An 18703-nucleotide genomic window follows, 5' to 3' on the forward strand; every position below is an offset into this window, starting at 1 on the left:
CTTAATTTTAATGAAAAACTGAAATGTAAGGAACAACTCTTGCAGATTTGCTAAAACTAGATTATGATGCACATAAAGAACATATGTTCCATTGCTCTTCCTTCTTTTGAGAATACAAAATGACAGAAGGAAATCGGACAATATTTTCTGGAGTAATACAATGTAAGATCTTCATGATCTTTTTAACGACAAATAAGGGGTCGGAACCTACCAACCTCTTTCTCATCTTTGTGTCAATTTTATGTGTAGTTTTGCTTTATCCTATGCTCCATTCTAGATATATAATCAGAAATTTCTTAATCCATCAGCCTCCTCATCTTTGTTATAGATGCAGGTTCTGTGATAGCCTTTTTGCTCCTGTAGATCATCTACTCTCCAGGGTAACTCTCTTTTGCCTGTTGTTAAAGATATTATTCAATCTACTGAAGATAATACTGATACTGAAGATAAACATGATCAGGGATTGATATCCCTGACCTGACCTGACCTGACCTAATCATACCTGACCATACCTGAACAAGAGAGATTACTGTCAAAATCAAGGATCACTACTACTGAAGATAATCGTGATCTCTGATCATATCTACAATAAAGATAATATTGATATTGAAGATAAAAATGATCAGGGATTACGATAATTATCAGAAAGTCTGGATACTGGAAAGATCATGATCAGGGATTGTTATCCCTGATCATACCTGACCACACCTGATCATACCTGCACAAGAGGTATTTGAATCTGAAGATAACGTGATCACATCTACAACAAATATTAGAAAATAAGTGTATATCTTATCATTAATTGTATCCTTGATTATAGGATTATTTTAAATTTGAGATGGTATTATATAAGACCATCATCTAACAGTAAATAGTATCAAGGAAAATATATTTTTTTGTATCCCTTTAGTCTTCCCGTCTACAGCTCTTCTCTTCCCATTATTTTGAAGAACAGGAGTAGGCATGTGATTAATAAGATAAACCGATGATTCCATAGCATAGTTCCAAAAATGCAATGGGGCATTACACTGGCCTAAGAGGGTTAGGCCAGTTTCGACAATATGTCTATGACGACGTTCAACTGTGCCATTTTGTTCATGAGTATGAGGACAAATTAATCGATGATGAATACCAATTGTTTGAAAAAATTTATTTAATTTATGATATTCACCACCCCAATCAGTTTGAACAGATTTAATTTTAAGAGAAAACTGACGCTCAACAAGTGTCTGAAAACGTTGAAACGTGGAAAATACATCAGATTTCGCAACAAGCGGATAATACCAGATATATTTAGTGTGCGCATCAACAAAGATAACAAAATAATGAAAACCATCAGAAGAAAACATTGGAGCAGGCCCCAAACATCACTAAAAATTAATTCAAGTGGGGTAGAAGTTTTGTGACCCGTCGGTCGTAATGACAAACAGGAATACTTGCCTAATGGACATGCTTGACATTGAGTAAAAGATCGTTTAGACGTACAAATAATTTTATTATCAGAAACTAACAAATTTAGAATGCGAGGAGTTGGATGACCTAAACGACAATGCCACAAGTCGGCAGTCGCGGAAATGCAAGGAGACCAAAAAGCTTGAGGAACTGACGTAGCCGAGGACTCGGAGAGAACATAAAGACCATCATGACTCCGACTGGAAAGAAGAACTTCCTTGGTGACGAGATCCTTCACATAAAACACAGAATCGTGAAATTCAAAATAAACATGATTATCACGACAGAATTTCTGAACAGATAACAACGGTTTGGTAATGTGAGGCACACGAAGAACATTAGTTAATGTAAACAAGCGTTTGGGGGAATATATAGTATGTCCAACATGGGATATGTCAAGGGCCTTACCATCACCAACATGCAAGAAATCATTACCAAGATAAGGAGCAGAATCAGTTAGAGTTGCAAGATCAAGCGTCACATGTTGATTCGCGCCGGTGTCGGGAAACCAAGTCGTTGCAGCAGAATCATTCGCAACAGCAAGGTGAGCAGAGGGCTGTTGTGTGCTACTGCGAAACTGATAGCATTGAAGAGCTGAATGGCTAGGAGTGGAACATAATTGGCAGCGGACATGTCCAGACCACTGCCCCTTATTTGGCCGGAAATCTACAGCAGAGGTGCGCCTGTTCTGCCACTGATTTTGCCTCCAATCAGCAGCGGAGTGACCTCTGTTTGGGGCCTGAAATCGGTTGGTGTTTGAGCGCCAATTACCTCTAGAACGTCCCCTATTTCGGCTGTGATTAGTCATGGCATAATAAGCAGAATTCGGAGGTGTTGGCAGCAATGGTGGCTGCTGCGGCAGAGAAGAAGAAGACAGCAGTGATGAAAAGGATGAACCAACAACCATGGAGTGAAAGGAATTCTTATGCAGAAACTCATGGGTAAGAAGATGGCTATAAAGATCAACATACGATAGCGGTTCAGCCTTGGTTATGAGACTAGTTACCAAGTCTTTGAACTCACCGCGAAGTCCACGAAACACATAGAGATTGAAATCTTCAAGGGACATTGGGCGACCAGCAGCAGCCAATTCGTCAAATAACGATTTGGCTTGCTGCATATACATATTAACCGATGCATCACCTTGCTGAAGGTCTTGAAAGGAGCCATGTAGTTGCATGATCCGGGAATTAGATGGAGAGGCAAGTGCCTTCTCAAGCGTACGCCAAACACAATGTGAAGTAGAACAATCTACTACAAGATGCAGCACATCCACGGAAAGAGAGGAGAGTAGAGCACTTAAAATAAGTTGATCTTGTTGCTTCCAACGAAGAAAAGAGGGGCTGATGGCAGAAGAAGAACCAGCCGAAGCATCAATCATATGAGATAGAGGACACGGCAAGGAGCCGTCAACAAAATGAAAAACACCTTGACCAAGGAGATATGGCTTCATCTGCATTCTCCAATAAAGATAGTTTGTGTTCGTAAGTTTCAACGACACAACATGGTGGGTGTTTGATAGAGGAACCATTGTTGTAGATTGTGTTCCCATGAGAGGCAAAGGAACGGCAGAGTCATGAGAAGAAAAATCAGAATTCGGAGGTGTTGGAAGTTGTTCTCGGCCAACAGCAGGAAGAGGGCTGGCCGGTGATGATGCAGCACCGGTGGAGGGAGAGATGGCAATGGCGGCGGCAGGAAGAGAGTCCATGGGGGAGAAAATTAGGGTCGGCTGCAAAGAGAGAAAAAATTAGGAGGCTCTGATACCAAGTTGAGAATAATTAGGAGGCTTAACCTAATAGGTTATCCAACCCTTTCTATATATATGAGTAGGGCAATATACAATAGTAAAGGTGGAGATTACCACATAAGAATATGACTACAATATTTCCTATATAATTACATTCTATAATACACAGAAACACCACCAGCTCCCTCAAATAATCACCTGATGGTTACCAGATCAAAGAACCACATTTCCAAACCAAAAAAAACCCCTGATGGCCACACCTTGTATCCCCTGCCCCGAGCACTGCAGGCTACTGCCTCTCTTCCCTACAAAGAACCTACTTCCTTTACTGAAGCCTCCAAATCTTGTCACTGGCGGTTTGCCATGAACACTAAATCTGATGCCTTGCTCCGGAATCAAACCTGGGAACTGGTCCCTCCATCTCGCCAAGTAAATGTCATTGGCTGTCGCTGGATTTTCAAGCTAAAAAGGAAGGCTGATGGTTCTATTGAAAGATACAAGGCACGCCTTGTTGCTAAAGGGTTTCATCAGCAATTCGGGGTGGACTTCAATGAAACCACTTCAATGAAACCTACAGTCCGGTAGTGAAACCTGCAACTATCCGGTTGGTTCTGTCAATTGCAGTATGCAAACATTGGAAAATTCATCAGTTGGATGTCCAAAATGCCTTCCTTCATGGCACTCTTTCAGAAGAGGTTTACATGGATCAACCACCAGGTTTTAAACATCCTCAGTTCCCTGAATTTATTTGCAAACTCAAACGCTCTTTATATGGCCTTAAACAGGCACCTCATCAGTGGTTTTCTCGCCTTGCTGCAACTCGGCTTTGTTGGCAACAAGGCTGACTTGTCACTCTTTGTTCTCACTGGCACCACCAGCATTATCTACGTCCTTATTTATGTGGATGATATTATCATCACCGGCTCTAATGATGTTGCTGTCCAGGATATTATCTAGCGCCTACACACAGAATTTGCTATCACTGACCTTGGTTCTCTCAGTTTTTTCTTAGGTGTTGAAGCCTTACGTGATGCTACAGGTCTCTACTTAACTCAACGCAGGTACATTGTTGATCTGCTCACAAAGTCAAAAATGGATGGTGCCAAGCCATGTTCTACTCCAATGTCCACCTCTGTCAACTTGACAGCAACTGATACAGCAACATTTGAAGATCCTACTCTGTACAGAAGCATTGTTGGTGGCCTGCATTATCTTTCTTTCACTCAGCCTGACATTGCCTTCGTCGTTCATCGTGTTAGCAAATTCATGCATCAACCAAAGCAGTCCCACTAGTTATGTGTTAAAAGAATCCTGCGTTATCTCAAGCAGACCATCTCATACGGCTTACTGTTGTCTTGCTCCAACTCCTTCACATTTCAGGCATTCTCTGATGCAGATTGGGCAGGGGACATAGATGATCGTCGCTCTGTTGGTGCTTACTGTATATTTCTTGGATCCACTTTAATTTCCTGGCGAAGCAAACAACAAGCTACAGTCGCTCGTAGTAGTACTGAGGCTGAATACAAGGCTCTCGCGGACACTGCAGCTGAACTCCAGTGGTTACAATATTTAGCTGCCGAACTTGGTCTGCCACTGATGTAACCATATTATTCGATAGTTTCACCCGCATTTAACTAGTGTTTTGCATATGTTATTTATATAAAATGCCTTGATATTCTTTGTTTATGTTTTGAAGGCACTTTTGGATGAAAGATACAAAAAGGAGTAAATTGGAGGTAATTGGCAGATTTGACGTTCAGTCGGTATTTTGTGCAGAGCGTGAGTTCCAGAGATCGAAATGAAGTGATTCCAGTGGCATTAAAAAGCTAACATCCATACCTTTTTGGAAATGTAATGCAAGAAAAATAAAAAGAGAAATATCATGGAAATCACATCCTTCAAAGTCAAATCTCGCAGTCTGCCAATGTTGACCTTTTCCCATTCAAAATTCAATATCTGGAGCTTCAGAAGTCCAATTGATGCAAACTCAATTTTGTTGGATTCCTTACTCAAAGATCTATAAACGCTCCAAATTTCAGCCAAAAACGATGTCATATAAGGGATATATGAGTTTTCAAAGATGACAGCTGAATTCTGCCAGCAAGCAGGTTGCGTGAAGAAACGAATCCAAATTTCATCTAGAAGCATCCAAACCGACCAGCAATTTAGCTCCTCTAGTAAATATTCTAGAAGGTCAAGGAAGGCAGCCACCAACCTCAAGGCAGCCACCAACCTCATGGCAGCCACCAACCTCAAGCCAGCAGCCAGCAGCCAGCAGCCTTCACACTACCACCATCTATTGATGTTCACACTTGAGCTTTGATATTTTCTTACTTACAATTTGTGTATAAATAGAGGGTGAGTAGAAGGAGGTAAAAAAAAAGAAGAAGAAGAAGTGAAGAAACACAAACTCTCCTCTCTACAAATCAGAAATTATGTATTCTTTCATCTTTAGGAGTAGTTGTTCAATAGATATGCAAGGCTAAGCTCGTTTTCTTGGTTGCAAGGACACAACAAACCTTCGGATTTCAAGAACTGTGAGATTTATTCTTCCTTTTATGTTTAGTTTATGTTATGAATAAGTATGTTTGTTTTCCTATGCATATTTCCTATGATTGTTTATCTTAATTGCTAGAGCGGACTCTAAGTTATTATTGTGAACAATCTATTGCTAAGTTTGATATCAAAACCGGAGTTGTGGTATATAAACTTGTGAAGCAACTAAGCTTGATAATTGTAGCGGAACTACGTTATTAAACTTAGGGAGAACATTCGATCATAGCAACACAAATTGACAACTTGGTTGTTAAGATTAATGAATTTATCTAGATCTTAAAGCTGCCATTGGATTAAATCATTAGTGCGGACACTGTGATTATTTGTTGGTTAGGGCTAGTTATACGGCGGATCCGTTAATTAACCAATATTAAGAAAAGATAAAATTCATAATATAAACTGGAGTTTCGTTTCAAGGATCAGTTCTAATTTCCGTTGGTGGATGTGTGCTTGCAACCAAGGTTTGTTTTCTTGATATATTTCAGTTTCAATTGATTTTGTTTGCTAGTTTAATTTCTGCCATAGTATAAATCATTTCAAATCAATCCCCCCCAATTACATAACGTACAACATAAAAATCTAACTTCAAACTTCCTCGTGGGATCGACCCCTTGCTTGCTCTATACTATCTTGTGTGTTTTAAGCTAGGGTAATTAATTTGTGCGACCGCGACATCGCAACAGCCACTCTCCAAAAGTCCCACTCTTTGGTGTGACAATATAGGTGCCACGTATCTATCCTCAAATCCAGTGTTCCATGCCCGCACAAAGCACATTGAAATTGACTTTCACTTCGTCAGAGATCTGGTTTCTCAACAAAAATTGATAGTCAAGTTTTTATCTACTCGTGATCAGCTAGCCGATCTCCTAACAAAACCACTCTCTACTGCACGGTTCAATTTTTTGTGCTCCAATCTTCACGTTCGTGACCTCCCATCAAGATTGCGGGGGCGTGTTAAAGATATTATCCAATCTACTGAAGATAATACTGATACTAAAGATAAACATGATCAGGAATTGATATCCCTGACCTGACCTGACCTGACCTAATCATACCTGACCATACCTGAACAAGAGAGATTACTGTCAGAATCAAGGATCACTACTACTGAAGATAATCGTGATCTCTAATCATATCTACAATAAAGATAATATTGATATTGAAGATAAACATGATCAGGGATTACGATAATTATCAGAAAGTCTGGATACTGGAAAGATCATGATCAGGGATTGTTATCCCTGATCATACCTGATCATACCTGACCATACCTGATCATACCTGCACAAGAGGTATTTGAATCTGAAGATAACGTGATCACATCTACAACAAATATTAGAAAATAAGTGTATATCTTATCATTAATTGTATCCTTGATTATAGGATTATTTTGAATTTGAGATGGTATTATATAAGACCATCATGTAATAGTAAATAGTATCAAGGAAAATATATTTTTCTATATCCCTTTAGTCTTCCCGTCTACAGCTCTTCTCTTCTCTTCCCATTCTTCTAATTCTACACCTGTCTTTTCTCTTTCTTTCTAACTTCCGATAATAATTATAACTTGAAGTGATTTACAGATTGATTGAACTAATCTTTTTGAAGGGATGAGAATGGGTTCTAAGGTTTAGTTGGGTGCTTTCAAATTTCTAGTTTTTTCTACAATCTGGGTCAAGCCAGAAGCAATTTAAGCTCTTTTTTTAAGCAATTAAGGAATAATGTTTTAGCAGGAGCATTAAATTGAAGTGGAAATTTGAAAATCATAAGGAAATAAACGTGTGACCATACACAGGGTGTAATTTTTAATTATTTTTTTAAGAGAGACAAAATCTGGAAGAATTATTTTTTCCCCTTAATTTCTGAGCACACGAACTCAACATATTGGAATGTTTAAACACACCAAACACCAATCATATTGCGTTGTTCAACTAAATACATCGAAAAACTAATTTCATAATTTAGCCTGCATTCGAAGGCCTAAAAAATAACCTAACCTGATATTATTTTAATATTTAGATAATTTTTTTTTTCTAATGTAAAAATCGCTCATAATATAATTTATAATTCTTTATTAATGCCTTGATCCCCGCAGCTTAGAGGCTGGTCTTTCAGCTAGTACTAACTACAAATTTATGGAGCCATGTGATTTAAATCGTGGTGCCTTTTCTAACGTTGGATTTGATTTTACGAATCTTTAAAGTTTTATGGGTTTGATAGACACGTCAAGTACAAGTGTTCCAAGTTTGACAATCAAGATAAATCTAAACATTTTAGCCATAGCAACTATGTTTGGGTTTGGCAACCCAAGCATGGGTTTGACAATGTTACCAAACATAAGCGCAAGTCTGCTAGACCCACACCAAAGCTTGTTAAACCTGTGTGCCTGGGTTAAAAAAATTAATTTTTTTTAAAAGTACAATCAAACTCCAAAAACAAACATTGTCTCATTTAAGTAAAATTTTTCATTCATATACAGTAAAACTTAACTACAAGCTCTTTTTTGTTTGTGTAACTTATTTTATAAATTTGTTATATTTAAAGAAAAAAGAATGGAAAAAAAAATTGAGTACTAAATGATTTATTTCAAGTCTTCAAAAATAAACTTTTTTTTTTGTGTGAATAGTGGATTAAAATATATATCATGAAATTAAGCACATATAGTCTAGTATTGTTTAAAAAATATATAAAATAATGTTGTCATCGATGAAAAATCACGAAGGACCACCCATTAAATAAATGTTTTTTTTTTGTATTGAGTTTGATTAAAAAGAGAAAAAAAAGAGAGAGGGAAAGAAAGAGAGAAGATAGAATTTTTATTGAATGAATAAAAAATTCATAAATATAGAAAAATAAAGTATTTCAATAGGAAGATATGATTCGAATATTTAGATCTAAAATGTTAAATTAGATTTTTGTGATAATTTGTTATTTATAAATAATTTCTAAACTTGAATTTCTGTTTCGGATACTTTAATGATAATTAAAATGTTTTTTCTTTATATATATATATATATATATATATATATATATATATATATATATATAAGTCTCAACATTTTAATTATCACCTGCTCGGACTTGGGTCTCGCATGGCCGTCCGACCCGAGACTCATGGGTCTTGTATGCCGCCACCCAAGTTTCGTAAGTCTAGGATGGCTGCCAGACCCAAGGCTTATGGATCTAGAATGCCTACTAGACATAAGGCTTATGAGCACCAGTCACAAGTCTCTTGGGTCTGGCATGGGCGCAGACCCAGGTGCTTGGGTCTGGCATATCCGTTAGATTCAAGGTGCTTAAAATATTTTCTATATTCTTAATTTTTTTTATACATTTTAAAAAAAAATTGATATTGACCCCTTACAGAGCGTAAGCCAATGTACTAGTATATATGGAAAAAAAAAAAAAAGTGAGAAGACATGTCATCCTTGTTGGAGGGCGTGTCGTCTACTACAATTATTTCATCAAAAATAACTATGCAAGTGTTTAAGAATATGATTTTAGTTGTTTTCTAAAGTATTGCTTCACTTAGAAATGCATTAAAATTTTATATATATATATATATATATATATATATATATATATATATATAAGTGTTTTTATGGTATTGATAACAAAAAATAAGCAAAAACAAATCAAATAAAAGAACCTTTACAACAATTTCAAATAAAAAATATCATTTCAAAAGTACCTTTACAATTTCTTTTCATTTTCGTTTTGTGATGAGGATGGGGTGCTAGATGCTAAGAACTGACTGGACCGATATTGGAGAGGTTTTAGCATACCTCCTAAGATATATAGGATTAGATGGTTCACTAAATTAAACTGACTTGTAGCGTCTCTATAAGAAGATTTCTAAATATTGTGGTTACACCTAATAAACCATAGGATTAAATGGTCCCTTCAATTAAAAAGTCCACTAAAATTACAGTTATGCTATGTTAATTACCCGAAGGGTACAACCCCTATCTATGATTATTGTTCCATTAATTAGATAGGCCTCCTTAATTACCGAAATACACAGGGGATCAACTCGTCTTTATACACTAAAAACACAACTATAAAAGCAAATGTTCACGTCCATTCCTTGTTCAGAAGCTAAATAGCGAGAGCAAGTTTGATTATCAGGAAGTGTTCGAAAGGATGGCGTCACCATCTTGGCGTCATCTTGTGCATGCCATGGTTTTCGGCTTAATAGCAATTAACGTGGCGGCCAATATTTATGATAATGAGGAACCTCCTAGGCCACCTCATGATCACGAAGACCCACCATTACCATATAATCACAAAAACTCTCCATTTCTGCCATCAAGATTTCTTAATCGAGGAACGCCGCCGCCGCCTCGATCACCACCACCTCCAAATAAGAAGAAAACGCCCCCACCACCTCCAAAAATCCATCACCATCAGCCACCATTACCTCCACCACGAGCAAAATCTCCACCTCCGCCACCAAAATCTCCACCATTGCCATCAGCTTCACCTCCAACCCCATCTTCAGCTCCCATTTTACCTCCATTGCCTTCTAATATTTCTCCAGTTACACCCTCTTCAAAAGTTCCACCAATTCCATCCCAATCCCCATCCCCGGCTTCCAATTTATCTCCATCTCCTCCTTATACTTCACCACCATCCCCTCCAAAAATTTCACCCATTCCATCACCATCCCCATCTCCCACTCTTAATTTATCTCCATCACATCCTCATACTCCTCCGACATCCCCACCAAACGTTTCACCAATTCCATTACTATCCCCATCTCCACATTCCAATTTATCTCCATCGCCTTCTTATACTTCTCCAAAAATCTCACCAATTTCACTACTATCCCCATCCCCAACTCCTAATTTATCTCCATCACATCTTCATACTCCTCCAACATCCCCTCCAAAAGTTTCACCATTTCCATCACTGTCCCCATTGCCACATCCCAATGTATCTCCATCTCCTTCTTATACTTCTCCAAAAATCTCACCAATTTCACCAGTATCCCCATCCCCAACTCCTAATTTATCTCCATCACATCCTCATACTCCTCCGATATCCCCTCCAAAAGTTTCACCTTTTCCATCACCATCCTTATCCCCAACCCCTAATTTATCTCCATCACATTCTCATACTCCTCCGACATCCCCTCAAAGAGTTTCACCTTTTCCATCACCATCCTCATCCCCTAATTTATCTCCATCACATCCATATACTCCTCTGACATCCCCTCCAAAGGTTTCACCTTTTCCATCACCATCCCCATCCCCTAATTTATCTCCATCACATCCATATACTCCTTCGACATCCCCTCCAAAGGTTTCACTTTTTCCATCACCATCCCCAAATTTATCTCCATCACATCCTCATACTCCTCCAACATCCACTCCAAAAGTTTCACATTTTCCATCACCATCCCCAACACCTAATTTATCTCCATCACATCCTCATACTCCTCCGACATCCACTCCAAAAGTTTCACATTTTCCATCACCATCCCCAACACCTAATTTATCTCCATCACATCCTCTTACTCCTCCAACATCCCCTCCAAAAGTTTCACCTTTTCCATCACCATCCCCAACCCCTAATTTATCTCCATCACATCCTCTTACTCCTCCGACATCACCTCCAAAAGTTTCACCTTTTCCATCACCATCCCTATCCCCAACCTCTAATTTATCTCCATCACATCCTCATACTCCTTCGACATCCGCTCCAAAAGTTTCACCATCCTCATCCCCTAATTTATCTCCATCACATCCTCATACTCCGCCGACATTCCCACCAAACGTTTCACCAATTCCATTACTATCCCCATCTCCACATTCCAATTTATCTCCATCGCCTTCTTATACTTCTCCAAAAATCTCACCAATTTCAATACTATCCCCATCCCCAACTCCTAATTTATCTCCATCACATCTTCATACTCCTCCAACATCCTCTCCAAAAGTTTCATCATTTCCATCACTATCCCCATCGCCACATCCCAATATATCTCCATCTCCTTCTTATACTTCTCCAAAAATCTCACCAATTTCACCAGTATCCCCATCCCCAACTCCTAATTTATCTCCATCACATCCTCATACTCCTCCGATATCCCCTCCAAAAGTTTCACCTTTTCCATCACCATCCTTATCCCCAACCCCTAATTTATCTCCATCACATTCTCATACTCCTCCGACATCCCCTCCAAAAGTTTCACCTTTTCCATCACCATCCTCATCCCCTAATTTATCTCCATCACATCCATATACTCCTCCGACATCCCCTCCAAAGGTTTCACTTTTTCCGTCACCATCCCTATCCCCTAATTTATCTCCATCACACCCTCTTACTCCTCCAACATCCCCTCCAAAAGTTTCACCTTTTCCATCACCATCCCCAACCCCTAATTTATCTCCATCACATCCTCTTACTCCTCCGACATCACCTCCAAAAGTTTCACCTTTTCCATCACCATCCCTATCCCCAACCTCTAATTTATCTCCATCACATCCTCATACTCCTTCGACATCCGCTCCAAAAATTTCACCATCCTCATCCCTTAATTTATCTCCATCACATCCTTATACTCCCCCAACATCCCCTCCAAAGATTTCACTTGTTCCATCACCATCACCATCCCCATCCCCATCCCCTAATTTATCTCCATCACATCCTCATACTCCTCCAACATCCTCTCCAAAAGTTTCACATTTTCCATCACCATCCCCAACCCCTAATTTATCTCCATCACACCCTCTTACTCCTCCAACATCCCCTCCAAAAGTTTCACCTTTTCCATCACCATCCCCAACCCCTAATTTATCTCCATCACATCCTCTTACTCCTCCGACATCACCTCCAAAAGTTTCACCTTTTCCATCACCATCCCTATCCCCAACCTCTAATTTATCTCCATCACATCCTCATACTCCTCCGACATCCGCTCCAAAAATTTCACCATCCTCATCCCCTAATTTATCTCCATTACATCCATATACTCCTCCGACATCCCCTCCAAAGGTTTCACTTTTTCCGTCACCATCCCTATCCCCTAATTTATCTCCATCACATCCTCATACTCCTCCGACATCCTCTCCAAAAGTTTCACATTTTCCATCACCATCCCCAACCCCTAATTTATCTCCATCACACCCTCTTACTCCTCCAACATCCCCTCCAAAAGTTTCACCTTTTCCATCACCATCCCCAACCCCTAATTTATCTCCATCACATCCTCTTACTCCTCCGACATCACCTCCAAAAGTTTCACCTTTTCCATCACCATCCCTATCCCCAACCTCTAATTTATCTCCATCACATCCTCATACTCCTTCGACATCCGCTCCAAAAATTTCACCATCCTCATCCCCTAATTTATCTCCATCACATCCATATACTCCTCCGACATCCCCTCCAAAGGTTTCACTTTTTCCGTCACCATCCCCATCCCCATCCCCATCCCCTAATTTATCTCCATCACATCCTCATACTCCTCCGACATCCCCTCCAAAAGTTTCACATTTTCCATCACCATCCCCAACCCCTAATTTATCTCCATCACACCCTCTTACTCCTCCAACATCCCCTCCAAAAGTTTCACCTTTTCCATCACCATCCCCAACCCCTAATTTATCTCCATCACATCCTCTTACTCCTCCGACATCACCTCTAAAAGTTTCACCTTTTCCATCACCATCCCTATCCCCAACCTCTAATTTATCTCCATCAAATCCTCATACTCCTTCGACATCCGCTCCAAAAATTTCACCATCCTCATCCCCTAATTTATCTCCATCACATCCTTATACTCCCCCAACATCCCCTCCAAAGATTTCACTTGTTCCATCACCATCACCATCCCCATCCCCATCCCCTAATTTATCTCCATCACATCCTCATACTCCTCCGACATCCTCTCCAAAAGTTTCACATTTTCCATCACCATCCCCAACCCCTAATTTATCTCCATCACACCCTCTTACTCCTCCAACATCCCCTCCAAAAGTTTCACCTTTTCCATCACCATCCCCAACCCCTAATTTATCTCCATCACATCCTCTTACTCCTCCGACATCACCTCCAAAAGTTTCACCTTTTCCATCACCATCCCTATCCCCAACCTCTAATTTATCTCCATCACATCCTCATACTCCTTCGACATCCGCTCCAAAAATTTCACCATCCTCATCCCCTAATTTATCTCCATCACATCCATATACTCCTCCGACATCCCCTCCAAAGGTTTCACTTTTTCCGTCACCATCCCTATCCCCTAATTTATCTCCATCACATCCTCATACTCCTCCAACATCCTCTCCAAAAGTTTCACATTTTCCATCACCATCCCCAACCCCTAATTTATCTCCATCACACCCTCTTACTCCTCCAACATCCCCTCCAAAAGTTTCACCTTTTCCATCACCATCCCCAACCCCTAATTTATCTCCATCACATCCTCTTACTCCTCCGACATCACCTCCAAAAGTTTCACCTTTTCCATCACCATCCCTATCCCCAACCTCTAATTTATCTCCATCACATCCTCATACTCCTTCGACATCCGCTCCAAAAATTTCACCATCCTCATCCCCTAATTTATCTCCATTACATCCATATACTCCTCCGACATCCCCTCCAAAGGTTTCACTTTTTCCGTCACCATCCCTATCCCCTAATTTATCTCCATCACATCCTCATACTCCTCCGACATCCTCTCCAAAAGTTTCACATTTTCCATCACCATCCCCAACCCCTAATTTATCTCCATCACACCCTCTTACTCCTCCAACATCCCCTCCAAAAGTTTCACCTTTTCCATCACCATCCCCAACCCCTAATTTATCTCCATCACATCCTCTTACTCCTCCGACATCACCTCCAAAAGTTTCACCTTTTCCATCACCATCCCTATCCCCAACCTCTAATTTATCTCCATCACATCCTCATACTCCTTCGACATCCGCTCCAAAAATTTCACCATCCTCATCCCCTAATTTATCTCCATCACATCCATATACTCCTCCGACATCCCCTCCAAAGGTTTCACTTTTTCCGTCACCATCCCCATCCCCATCCCCATCCCCTAATTTATCTCCATCACATCCTCATACTCCTCCGACATCCCCTCCAAAAGTTTCACATTTTCCATCACCATCCCCAACCCCTAATTTATCTCCATCACACCCTCTTACTCCTCCAACATCCCCTCCAAAAGTTTCACCTTTTCCATCACCATCCCCAACCCCTAATTTATCTCCATCACATCCTCTTACTCCTCCGACATCACCTCTAAAAGTTTCACCTTTTCCATCACCATCCCTATCCCCAACCTCTAATTTATCTCCATCAAATCCTCATACTCCTTCGACATCCGCTCCAAAAATTTCACCATCCTCATCCCCTAATTTATCTCCATCACATCCTTATACTCCCCCAACATCCCCTCCAAAGATTTCACTTGTTCCATCACCATCACCATCCCCATCCCCATCCCCTAATTTATCTCCATCACATCCTCATACTCCTCCGACATCCTCTCCAAAAGTTTCACATTTTCCATCACCATCCCCAACCCCTAATTTATCTCCATCACACCCTCTTACTCCTCCAACATCCCCTCCAAAAGTTTCACCTTTTCCATCACCATCCCCAACCCCTAATTTATCTCCATCACATCCTCTTACTCCTCCGACATCACCTCCAAAAGTTTCACCTTTTCCATCACCATCCCTATCCCCAACCTCTAATTTATCTCCATCACATCCTCATACTCCTTCGACATCCGCTCCAAAAATTTCACCATCCTCATCCCCTAATTTATCTCCATCACATCCATATACTCCTCCGACATCCCCTCCAAAGGTTTCACTTTTTCCGTCACCATCCCCATCCCCATCCCCATCCCCTAATTTATCTCCATCACATCCTCATACTCCTCCGACATCCCCTCCAAAAGTTTCACATTTTCCATCACCATCCCCAACCCCTAATTTATCTCCATCACACCCTCTTACTCCTCCAACATCCCCTCCAAAAGTTTCACCTTTTCCATCACCATCCCCAACCCCTAATTTATCTCCATCACATCCTCTTACTCCTCCGACATCACCTCCAAAAGTTTCACCTTTTCCATCACCATCCCTATCCCCAACCTCTAATTTATCTCCATCAAATCCTCATACTCCTTCGACATCCGCTCCAAAAATTTCACCATCCTCATCCCCTAATTTATCTCCATCACATCCTTATACTCCCCCAACATCCCCTCCAAAGATTTCACTTGTTCCATCACCATCACCATCCCCATCCCCATCCCCTAATTTATCTCCATCACATCCTCATACTCCTCCGACATCCTCTCCAAAAGTTTCACATTTTCCATCACCATCCCCAACCCCTAATTTATCTCCATCACACCCTCTTACTCCTCCAACATCCCCTCCAAAAGTTTCACCTTTTCCATCACCATCCCCAACCCCTAATTTATCTCCATCACATCCTCTTACTCCTCCGACATCACCTCCAAAAGTTTCACCTTTTCCATCACCATCCCTATCCCCAACCTCTAATTTATCTCCATCACATCCTCATACTCCTTCGACATCCGCTCCAAAAAATTTCACCATCCTCATCCCCTAATTTATCTCCATCACATCCATATACTCCTCCGACATCCCCTCCAAAGGTTTCACTTTTTCCGTCACCATCCCCATCCCCATCCCCATCCCCTAATTTATCTCCATCACATCCTCATACTCCTCCGACATCCCCTCCAAAAGTTTCACATTTTCCATCACCATCCCCAACCCCTAATTTATCTTCATCACACCCTCTTACTCCTCCAACATCCCCTCCAAAAGTTTCACCTTTTCCATCACCATCCCCAACCCCTAATTTATCTCCATCACATCCTCTTACTCCTCCGACATCACCTCCAAAAGTTTCACCTTTTCCATCACCATCCCTATCCCCAACCTCTAATTTATCTCCATCAAATCCTCATACTCCTTCGACATCCGCTCCAAAAATTTCACCATCCTCATCCCCTAATTTATCTCCATCACATCCTTATACTCCCCCAACATCCCCTCCAAAGATTTCACTTGTTCCATCACCATCACCATCCCCATCCCCTAATTTATCTCCATCACATTCTCATACTCCACCGACATCCCCTCCAAAATTTTCACCATTTCCATCAATATCCACATCCCCACATCCCAATTTATCTCCATCACCTGCTTATACTTCTCCAAAAATCTCACCACTTTCACCACTTTCTCCATCCCCGAATCCTAACTTATCTCCATCACCTCCTTATATATCACCAAAACACCCTCCAAAGATTTCACCCATTCCATCACTATCCCCATCTGAAACTCCCAATTTATCTCCATCGCATCCTTATACTCCTCCGACATACCCTCCAAAACTTTCACCAATTCCATCACCTCCTTATACTTCTCCTCCACCCCCTCCACCTATCATCAAATCTCCACCTCCACCAACGTTTACACTTCCCCCCTTCTTTCCTTTTAAATCCCCACCACCACCACCTCCATCTCCTTCTCCCCCTCCACCTATCCTCAAATCTCCACCTCCTCCGTGGTTTACACTTCCTCCCTTCTTTCCATTTAAATCCCCGCCACCTCCATCTCCTTCTCCCCCTCCACCTATCCTCAAATCTCCACCTCCTCCAAGGTTTACACTTCCTCCCTTCTTTCCCTTTAAATCCCCGCCACCTCCATCTTCTTCTTCCCCTCCACGTACCTTGAAATCCTCCATCTCATTCAATAATTAACCACCTCCTCTATCCTCCACGTACCCTTTTTCTTTAAATCCCCACCTCCTTTATCTTCATCACCTCCTTCATCCAATAATTAACCTCCATCTCATTCAAAAATATCTTACAAAATTGGTGAGTTCTTTTAACTTTCTTTTTAATAGATAATTTATTTCGATAACATGGTTCTTTTTTTAATTTTATTTTGTTACCAATATTAATCTCCAATTTCTTTTTCAGATTATATATGGTTAATGATGGCGGTGGGTTTCTTTGAAGAGACTACATATTAGATAATGCATGTATGGAAAATGTAAACAGTTGAAGAAAAGTCAATTGTGCTCCATCAATCATGCCAAAATAATATCATAGAACGTTAGTTATTGTAATAATATATGGATAATGTGGAGGAAAATATTATGTTTGTTAAAAAGCATTATAATACTAAATGAATGTCTTTTATTATGATAATTACCTTATTTTACACTTCTTATTGTTAAACTTTTTACTCATCTAATTTCTTTGGAGAAAAATAGTAAAAGAGAATTTAGTTATTAGGACAATGTTTACCTATATACATTGAAGACTTTCCCCATGTGAAAAGCTCAATTATTTGGACCTCCAGGTCTATGAACTTAATTATAATTATTTTGATATATAATTAATTGTATGTGTAATATATGGTCCCTTATTTATAATAATTTTAATAAATTATTAAATGTGGGCATAGACTGTCTATAAGAATGTGGGTTTTTTTATTGAATTTTATCATTCAGTATTGGGTTGATTGAAAATAAATTAATTTTAACATTTTCTATGATATAATAAAATAAAAAAAGCAATTTGAACTGGTGTAGTCCTTGACTATAATCATAAGGTTGACAAACTGACTAAATATCAATTAAAAAGTTAGGTAGGGATTTTTCAAGTTTAAATTATTGTACCGAGTTTAATAACAATGTTGGAAAGTTTTTAACGATCCAAATGTGTCTTTTTTATGTTTAAACCCATAGCGAAAGTGCAAGCAAGTTAAACTAGTTAGAACTAATTAAACTATCTCAAAAGAGGATTCATTAGACACATTTTAGGTTACAAACTTTGAATTGATACTGGATTATAATGCAAGAGAGTTGAATTCTTTTTTTAATACAATTCTTTCAAAAAAACAATTCATGAAGTTTTTGTAA

The 18703-nt window shown here is 39.8% G+C and overlaps 1 protein-coding gene across 1 annotated transcript; it reads left to right on the forward strand.

Moving 5' to 3' along the window:
* The first annotated feature begins 9898 nt into the window (after positions 1-9898).
* LOC118047123 (uncharacterized) lies at positions 9899-17965 on the forward strand. Its single transcript, XM_073407137.1, has 3 exons — positions 9899-10978; positions 16263-17651; positions 17757-17965. The coding sequence occupies exons 1-2, from the start codon at positions 9899-9901 to the stop codon at positions 17532-17534; spliced, it is 2352 nt and encodes a 783-aa protein (XP_073263238.1). The 3' UTR covers positions 17535-17651; positions 17757-17965.
* Positions 17966-18703: the final 738 nt, after the last annotated feature.

Source organism: Populus alba, chromosome 1 (genome assembly GCF_005239225.2).
Source record: "Populus alba chromosome 1, ASM523922v2, whole genome shotgun sequence".
Lineage (NCBI taxonomy): Eukaryota > Viridiplantae > Streptophyta > Magnoliopsida > Malpighiales > Salicaceae > Populus > Populus alba.

Excerpts from the sequence above, each read along its gene's own strand:
- LOC118047123 (XM_073407137.1), top strand. The coding sequence starts at position 9,899 with ATGGCGTCACCATCTTGGCGTCATCTTGTGCATGCCATGGTTTTCGGC. Across the intron at positions 10,979-16,262 it reads CTCTGACATCCCCTCCAAAG|TTTCACCTTTTCCATCACCA; the intron begins GTTTCACCTTTT and ends CACCTCCAAAAG.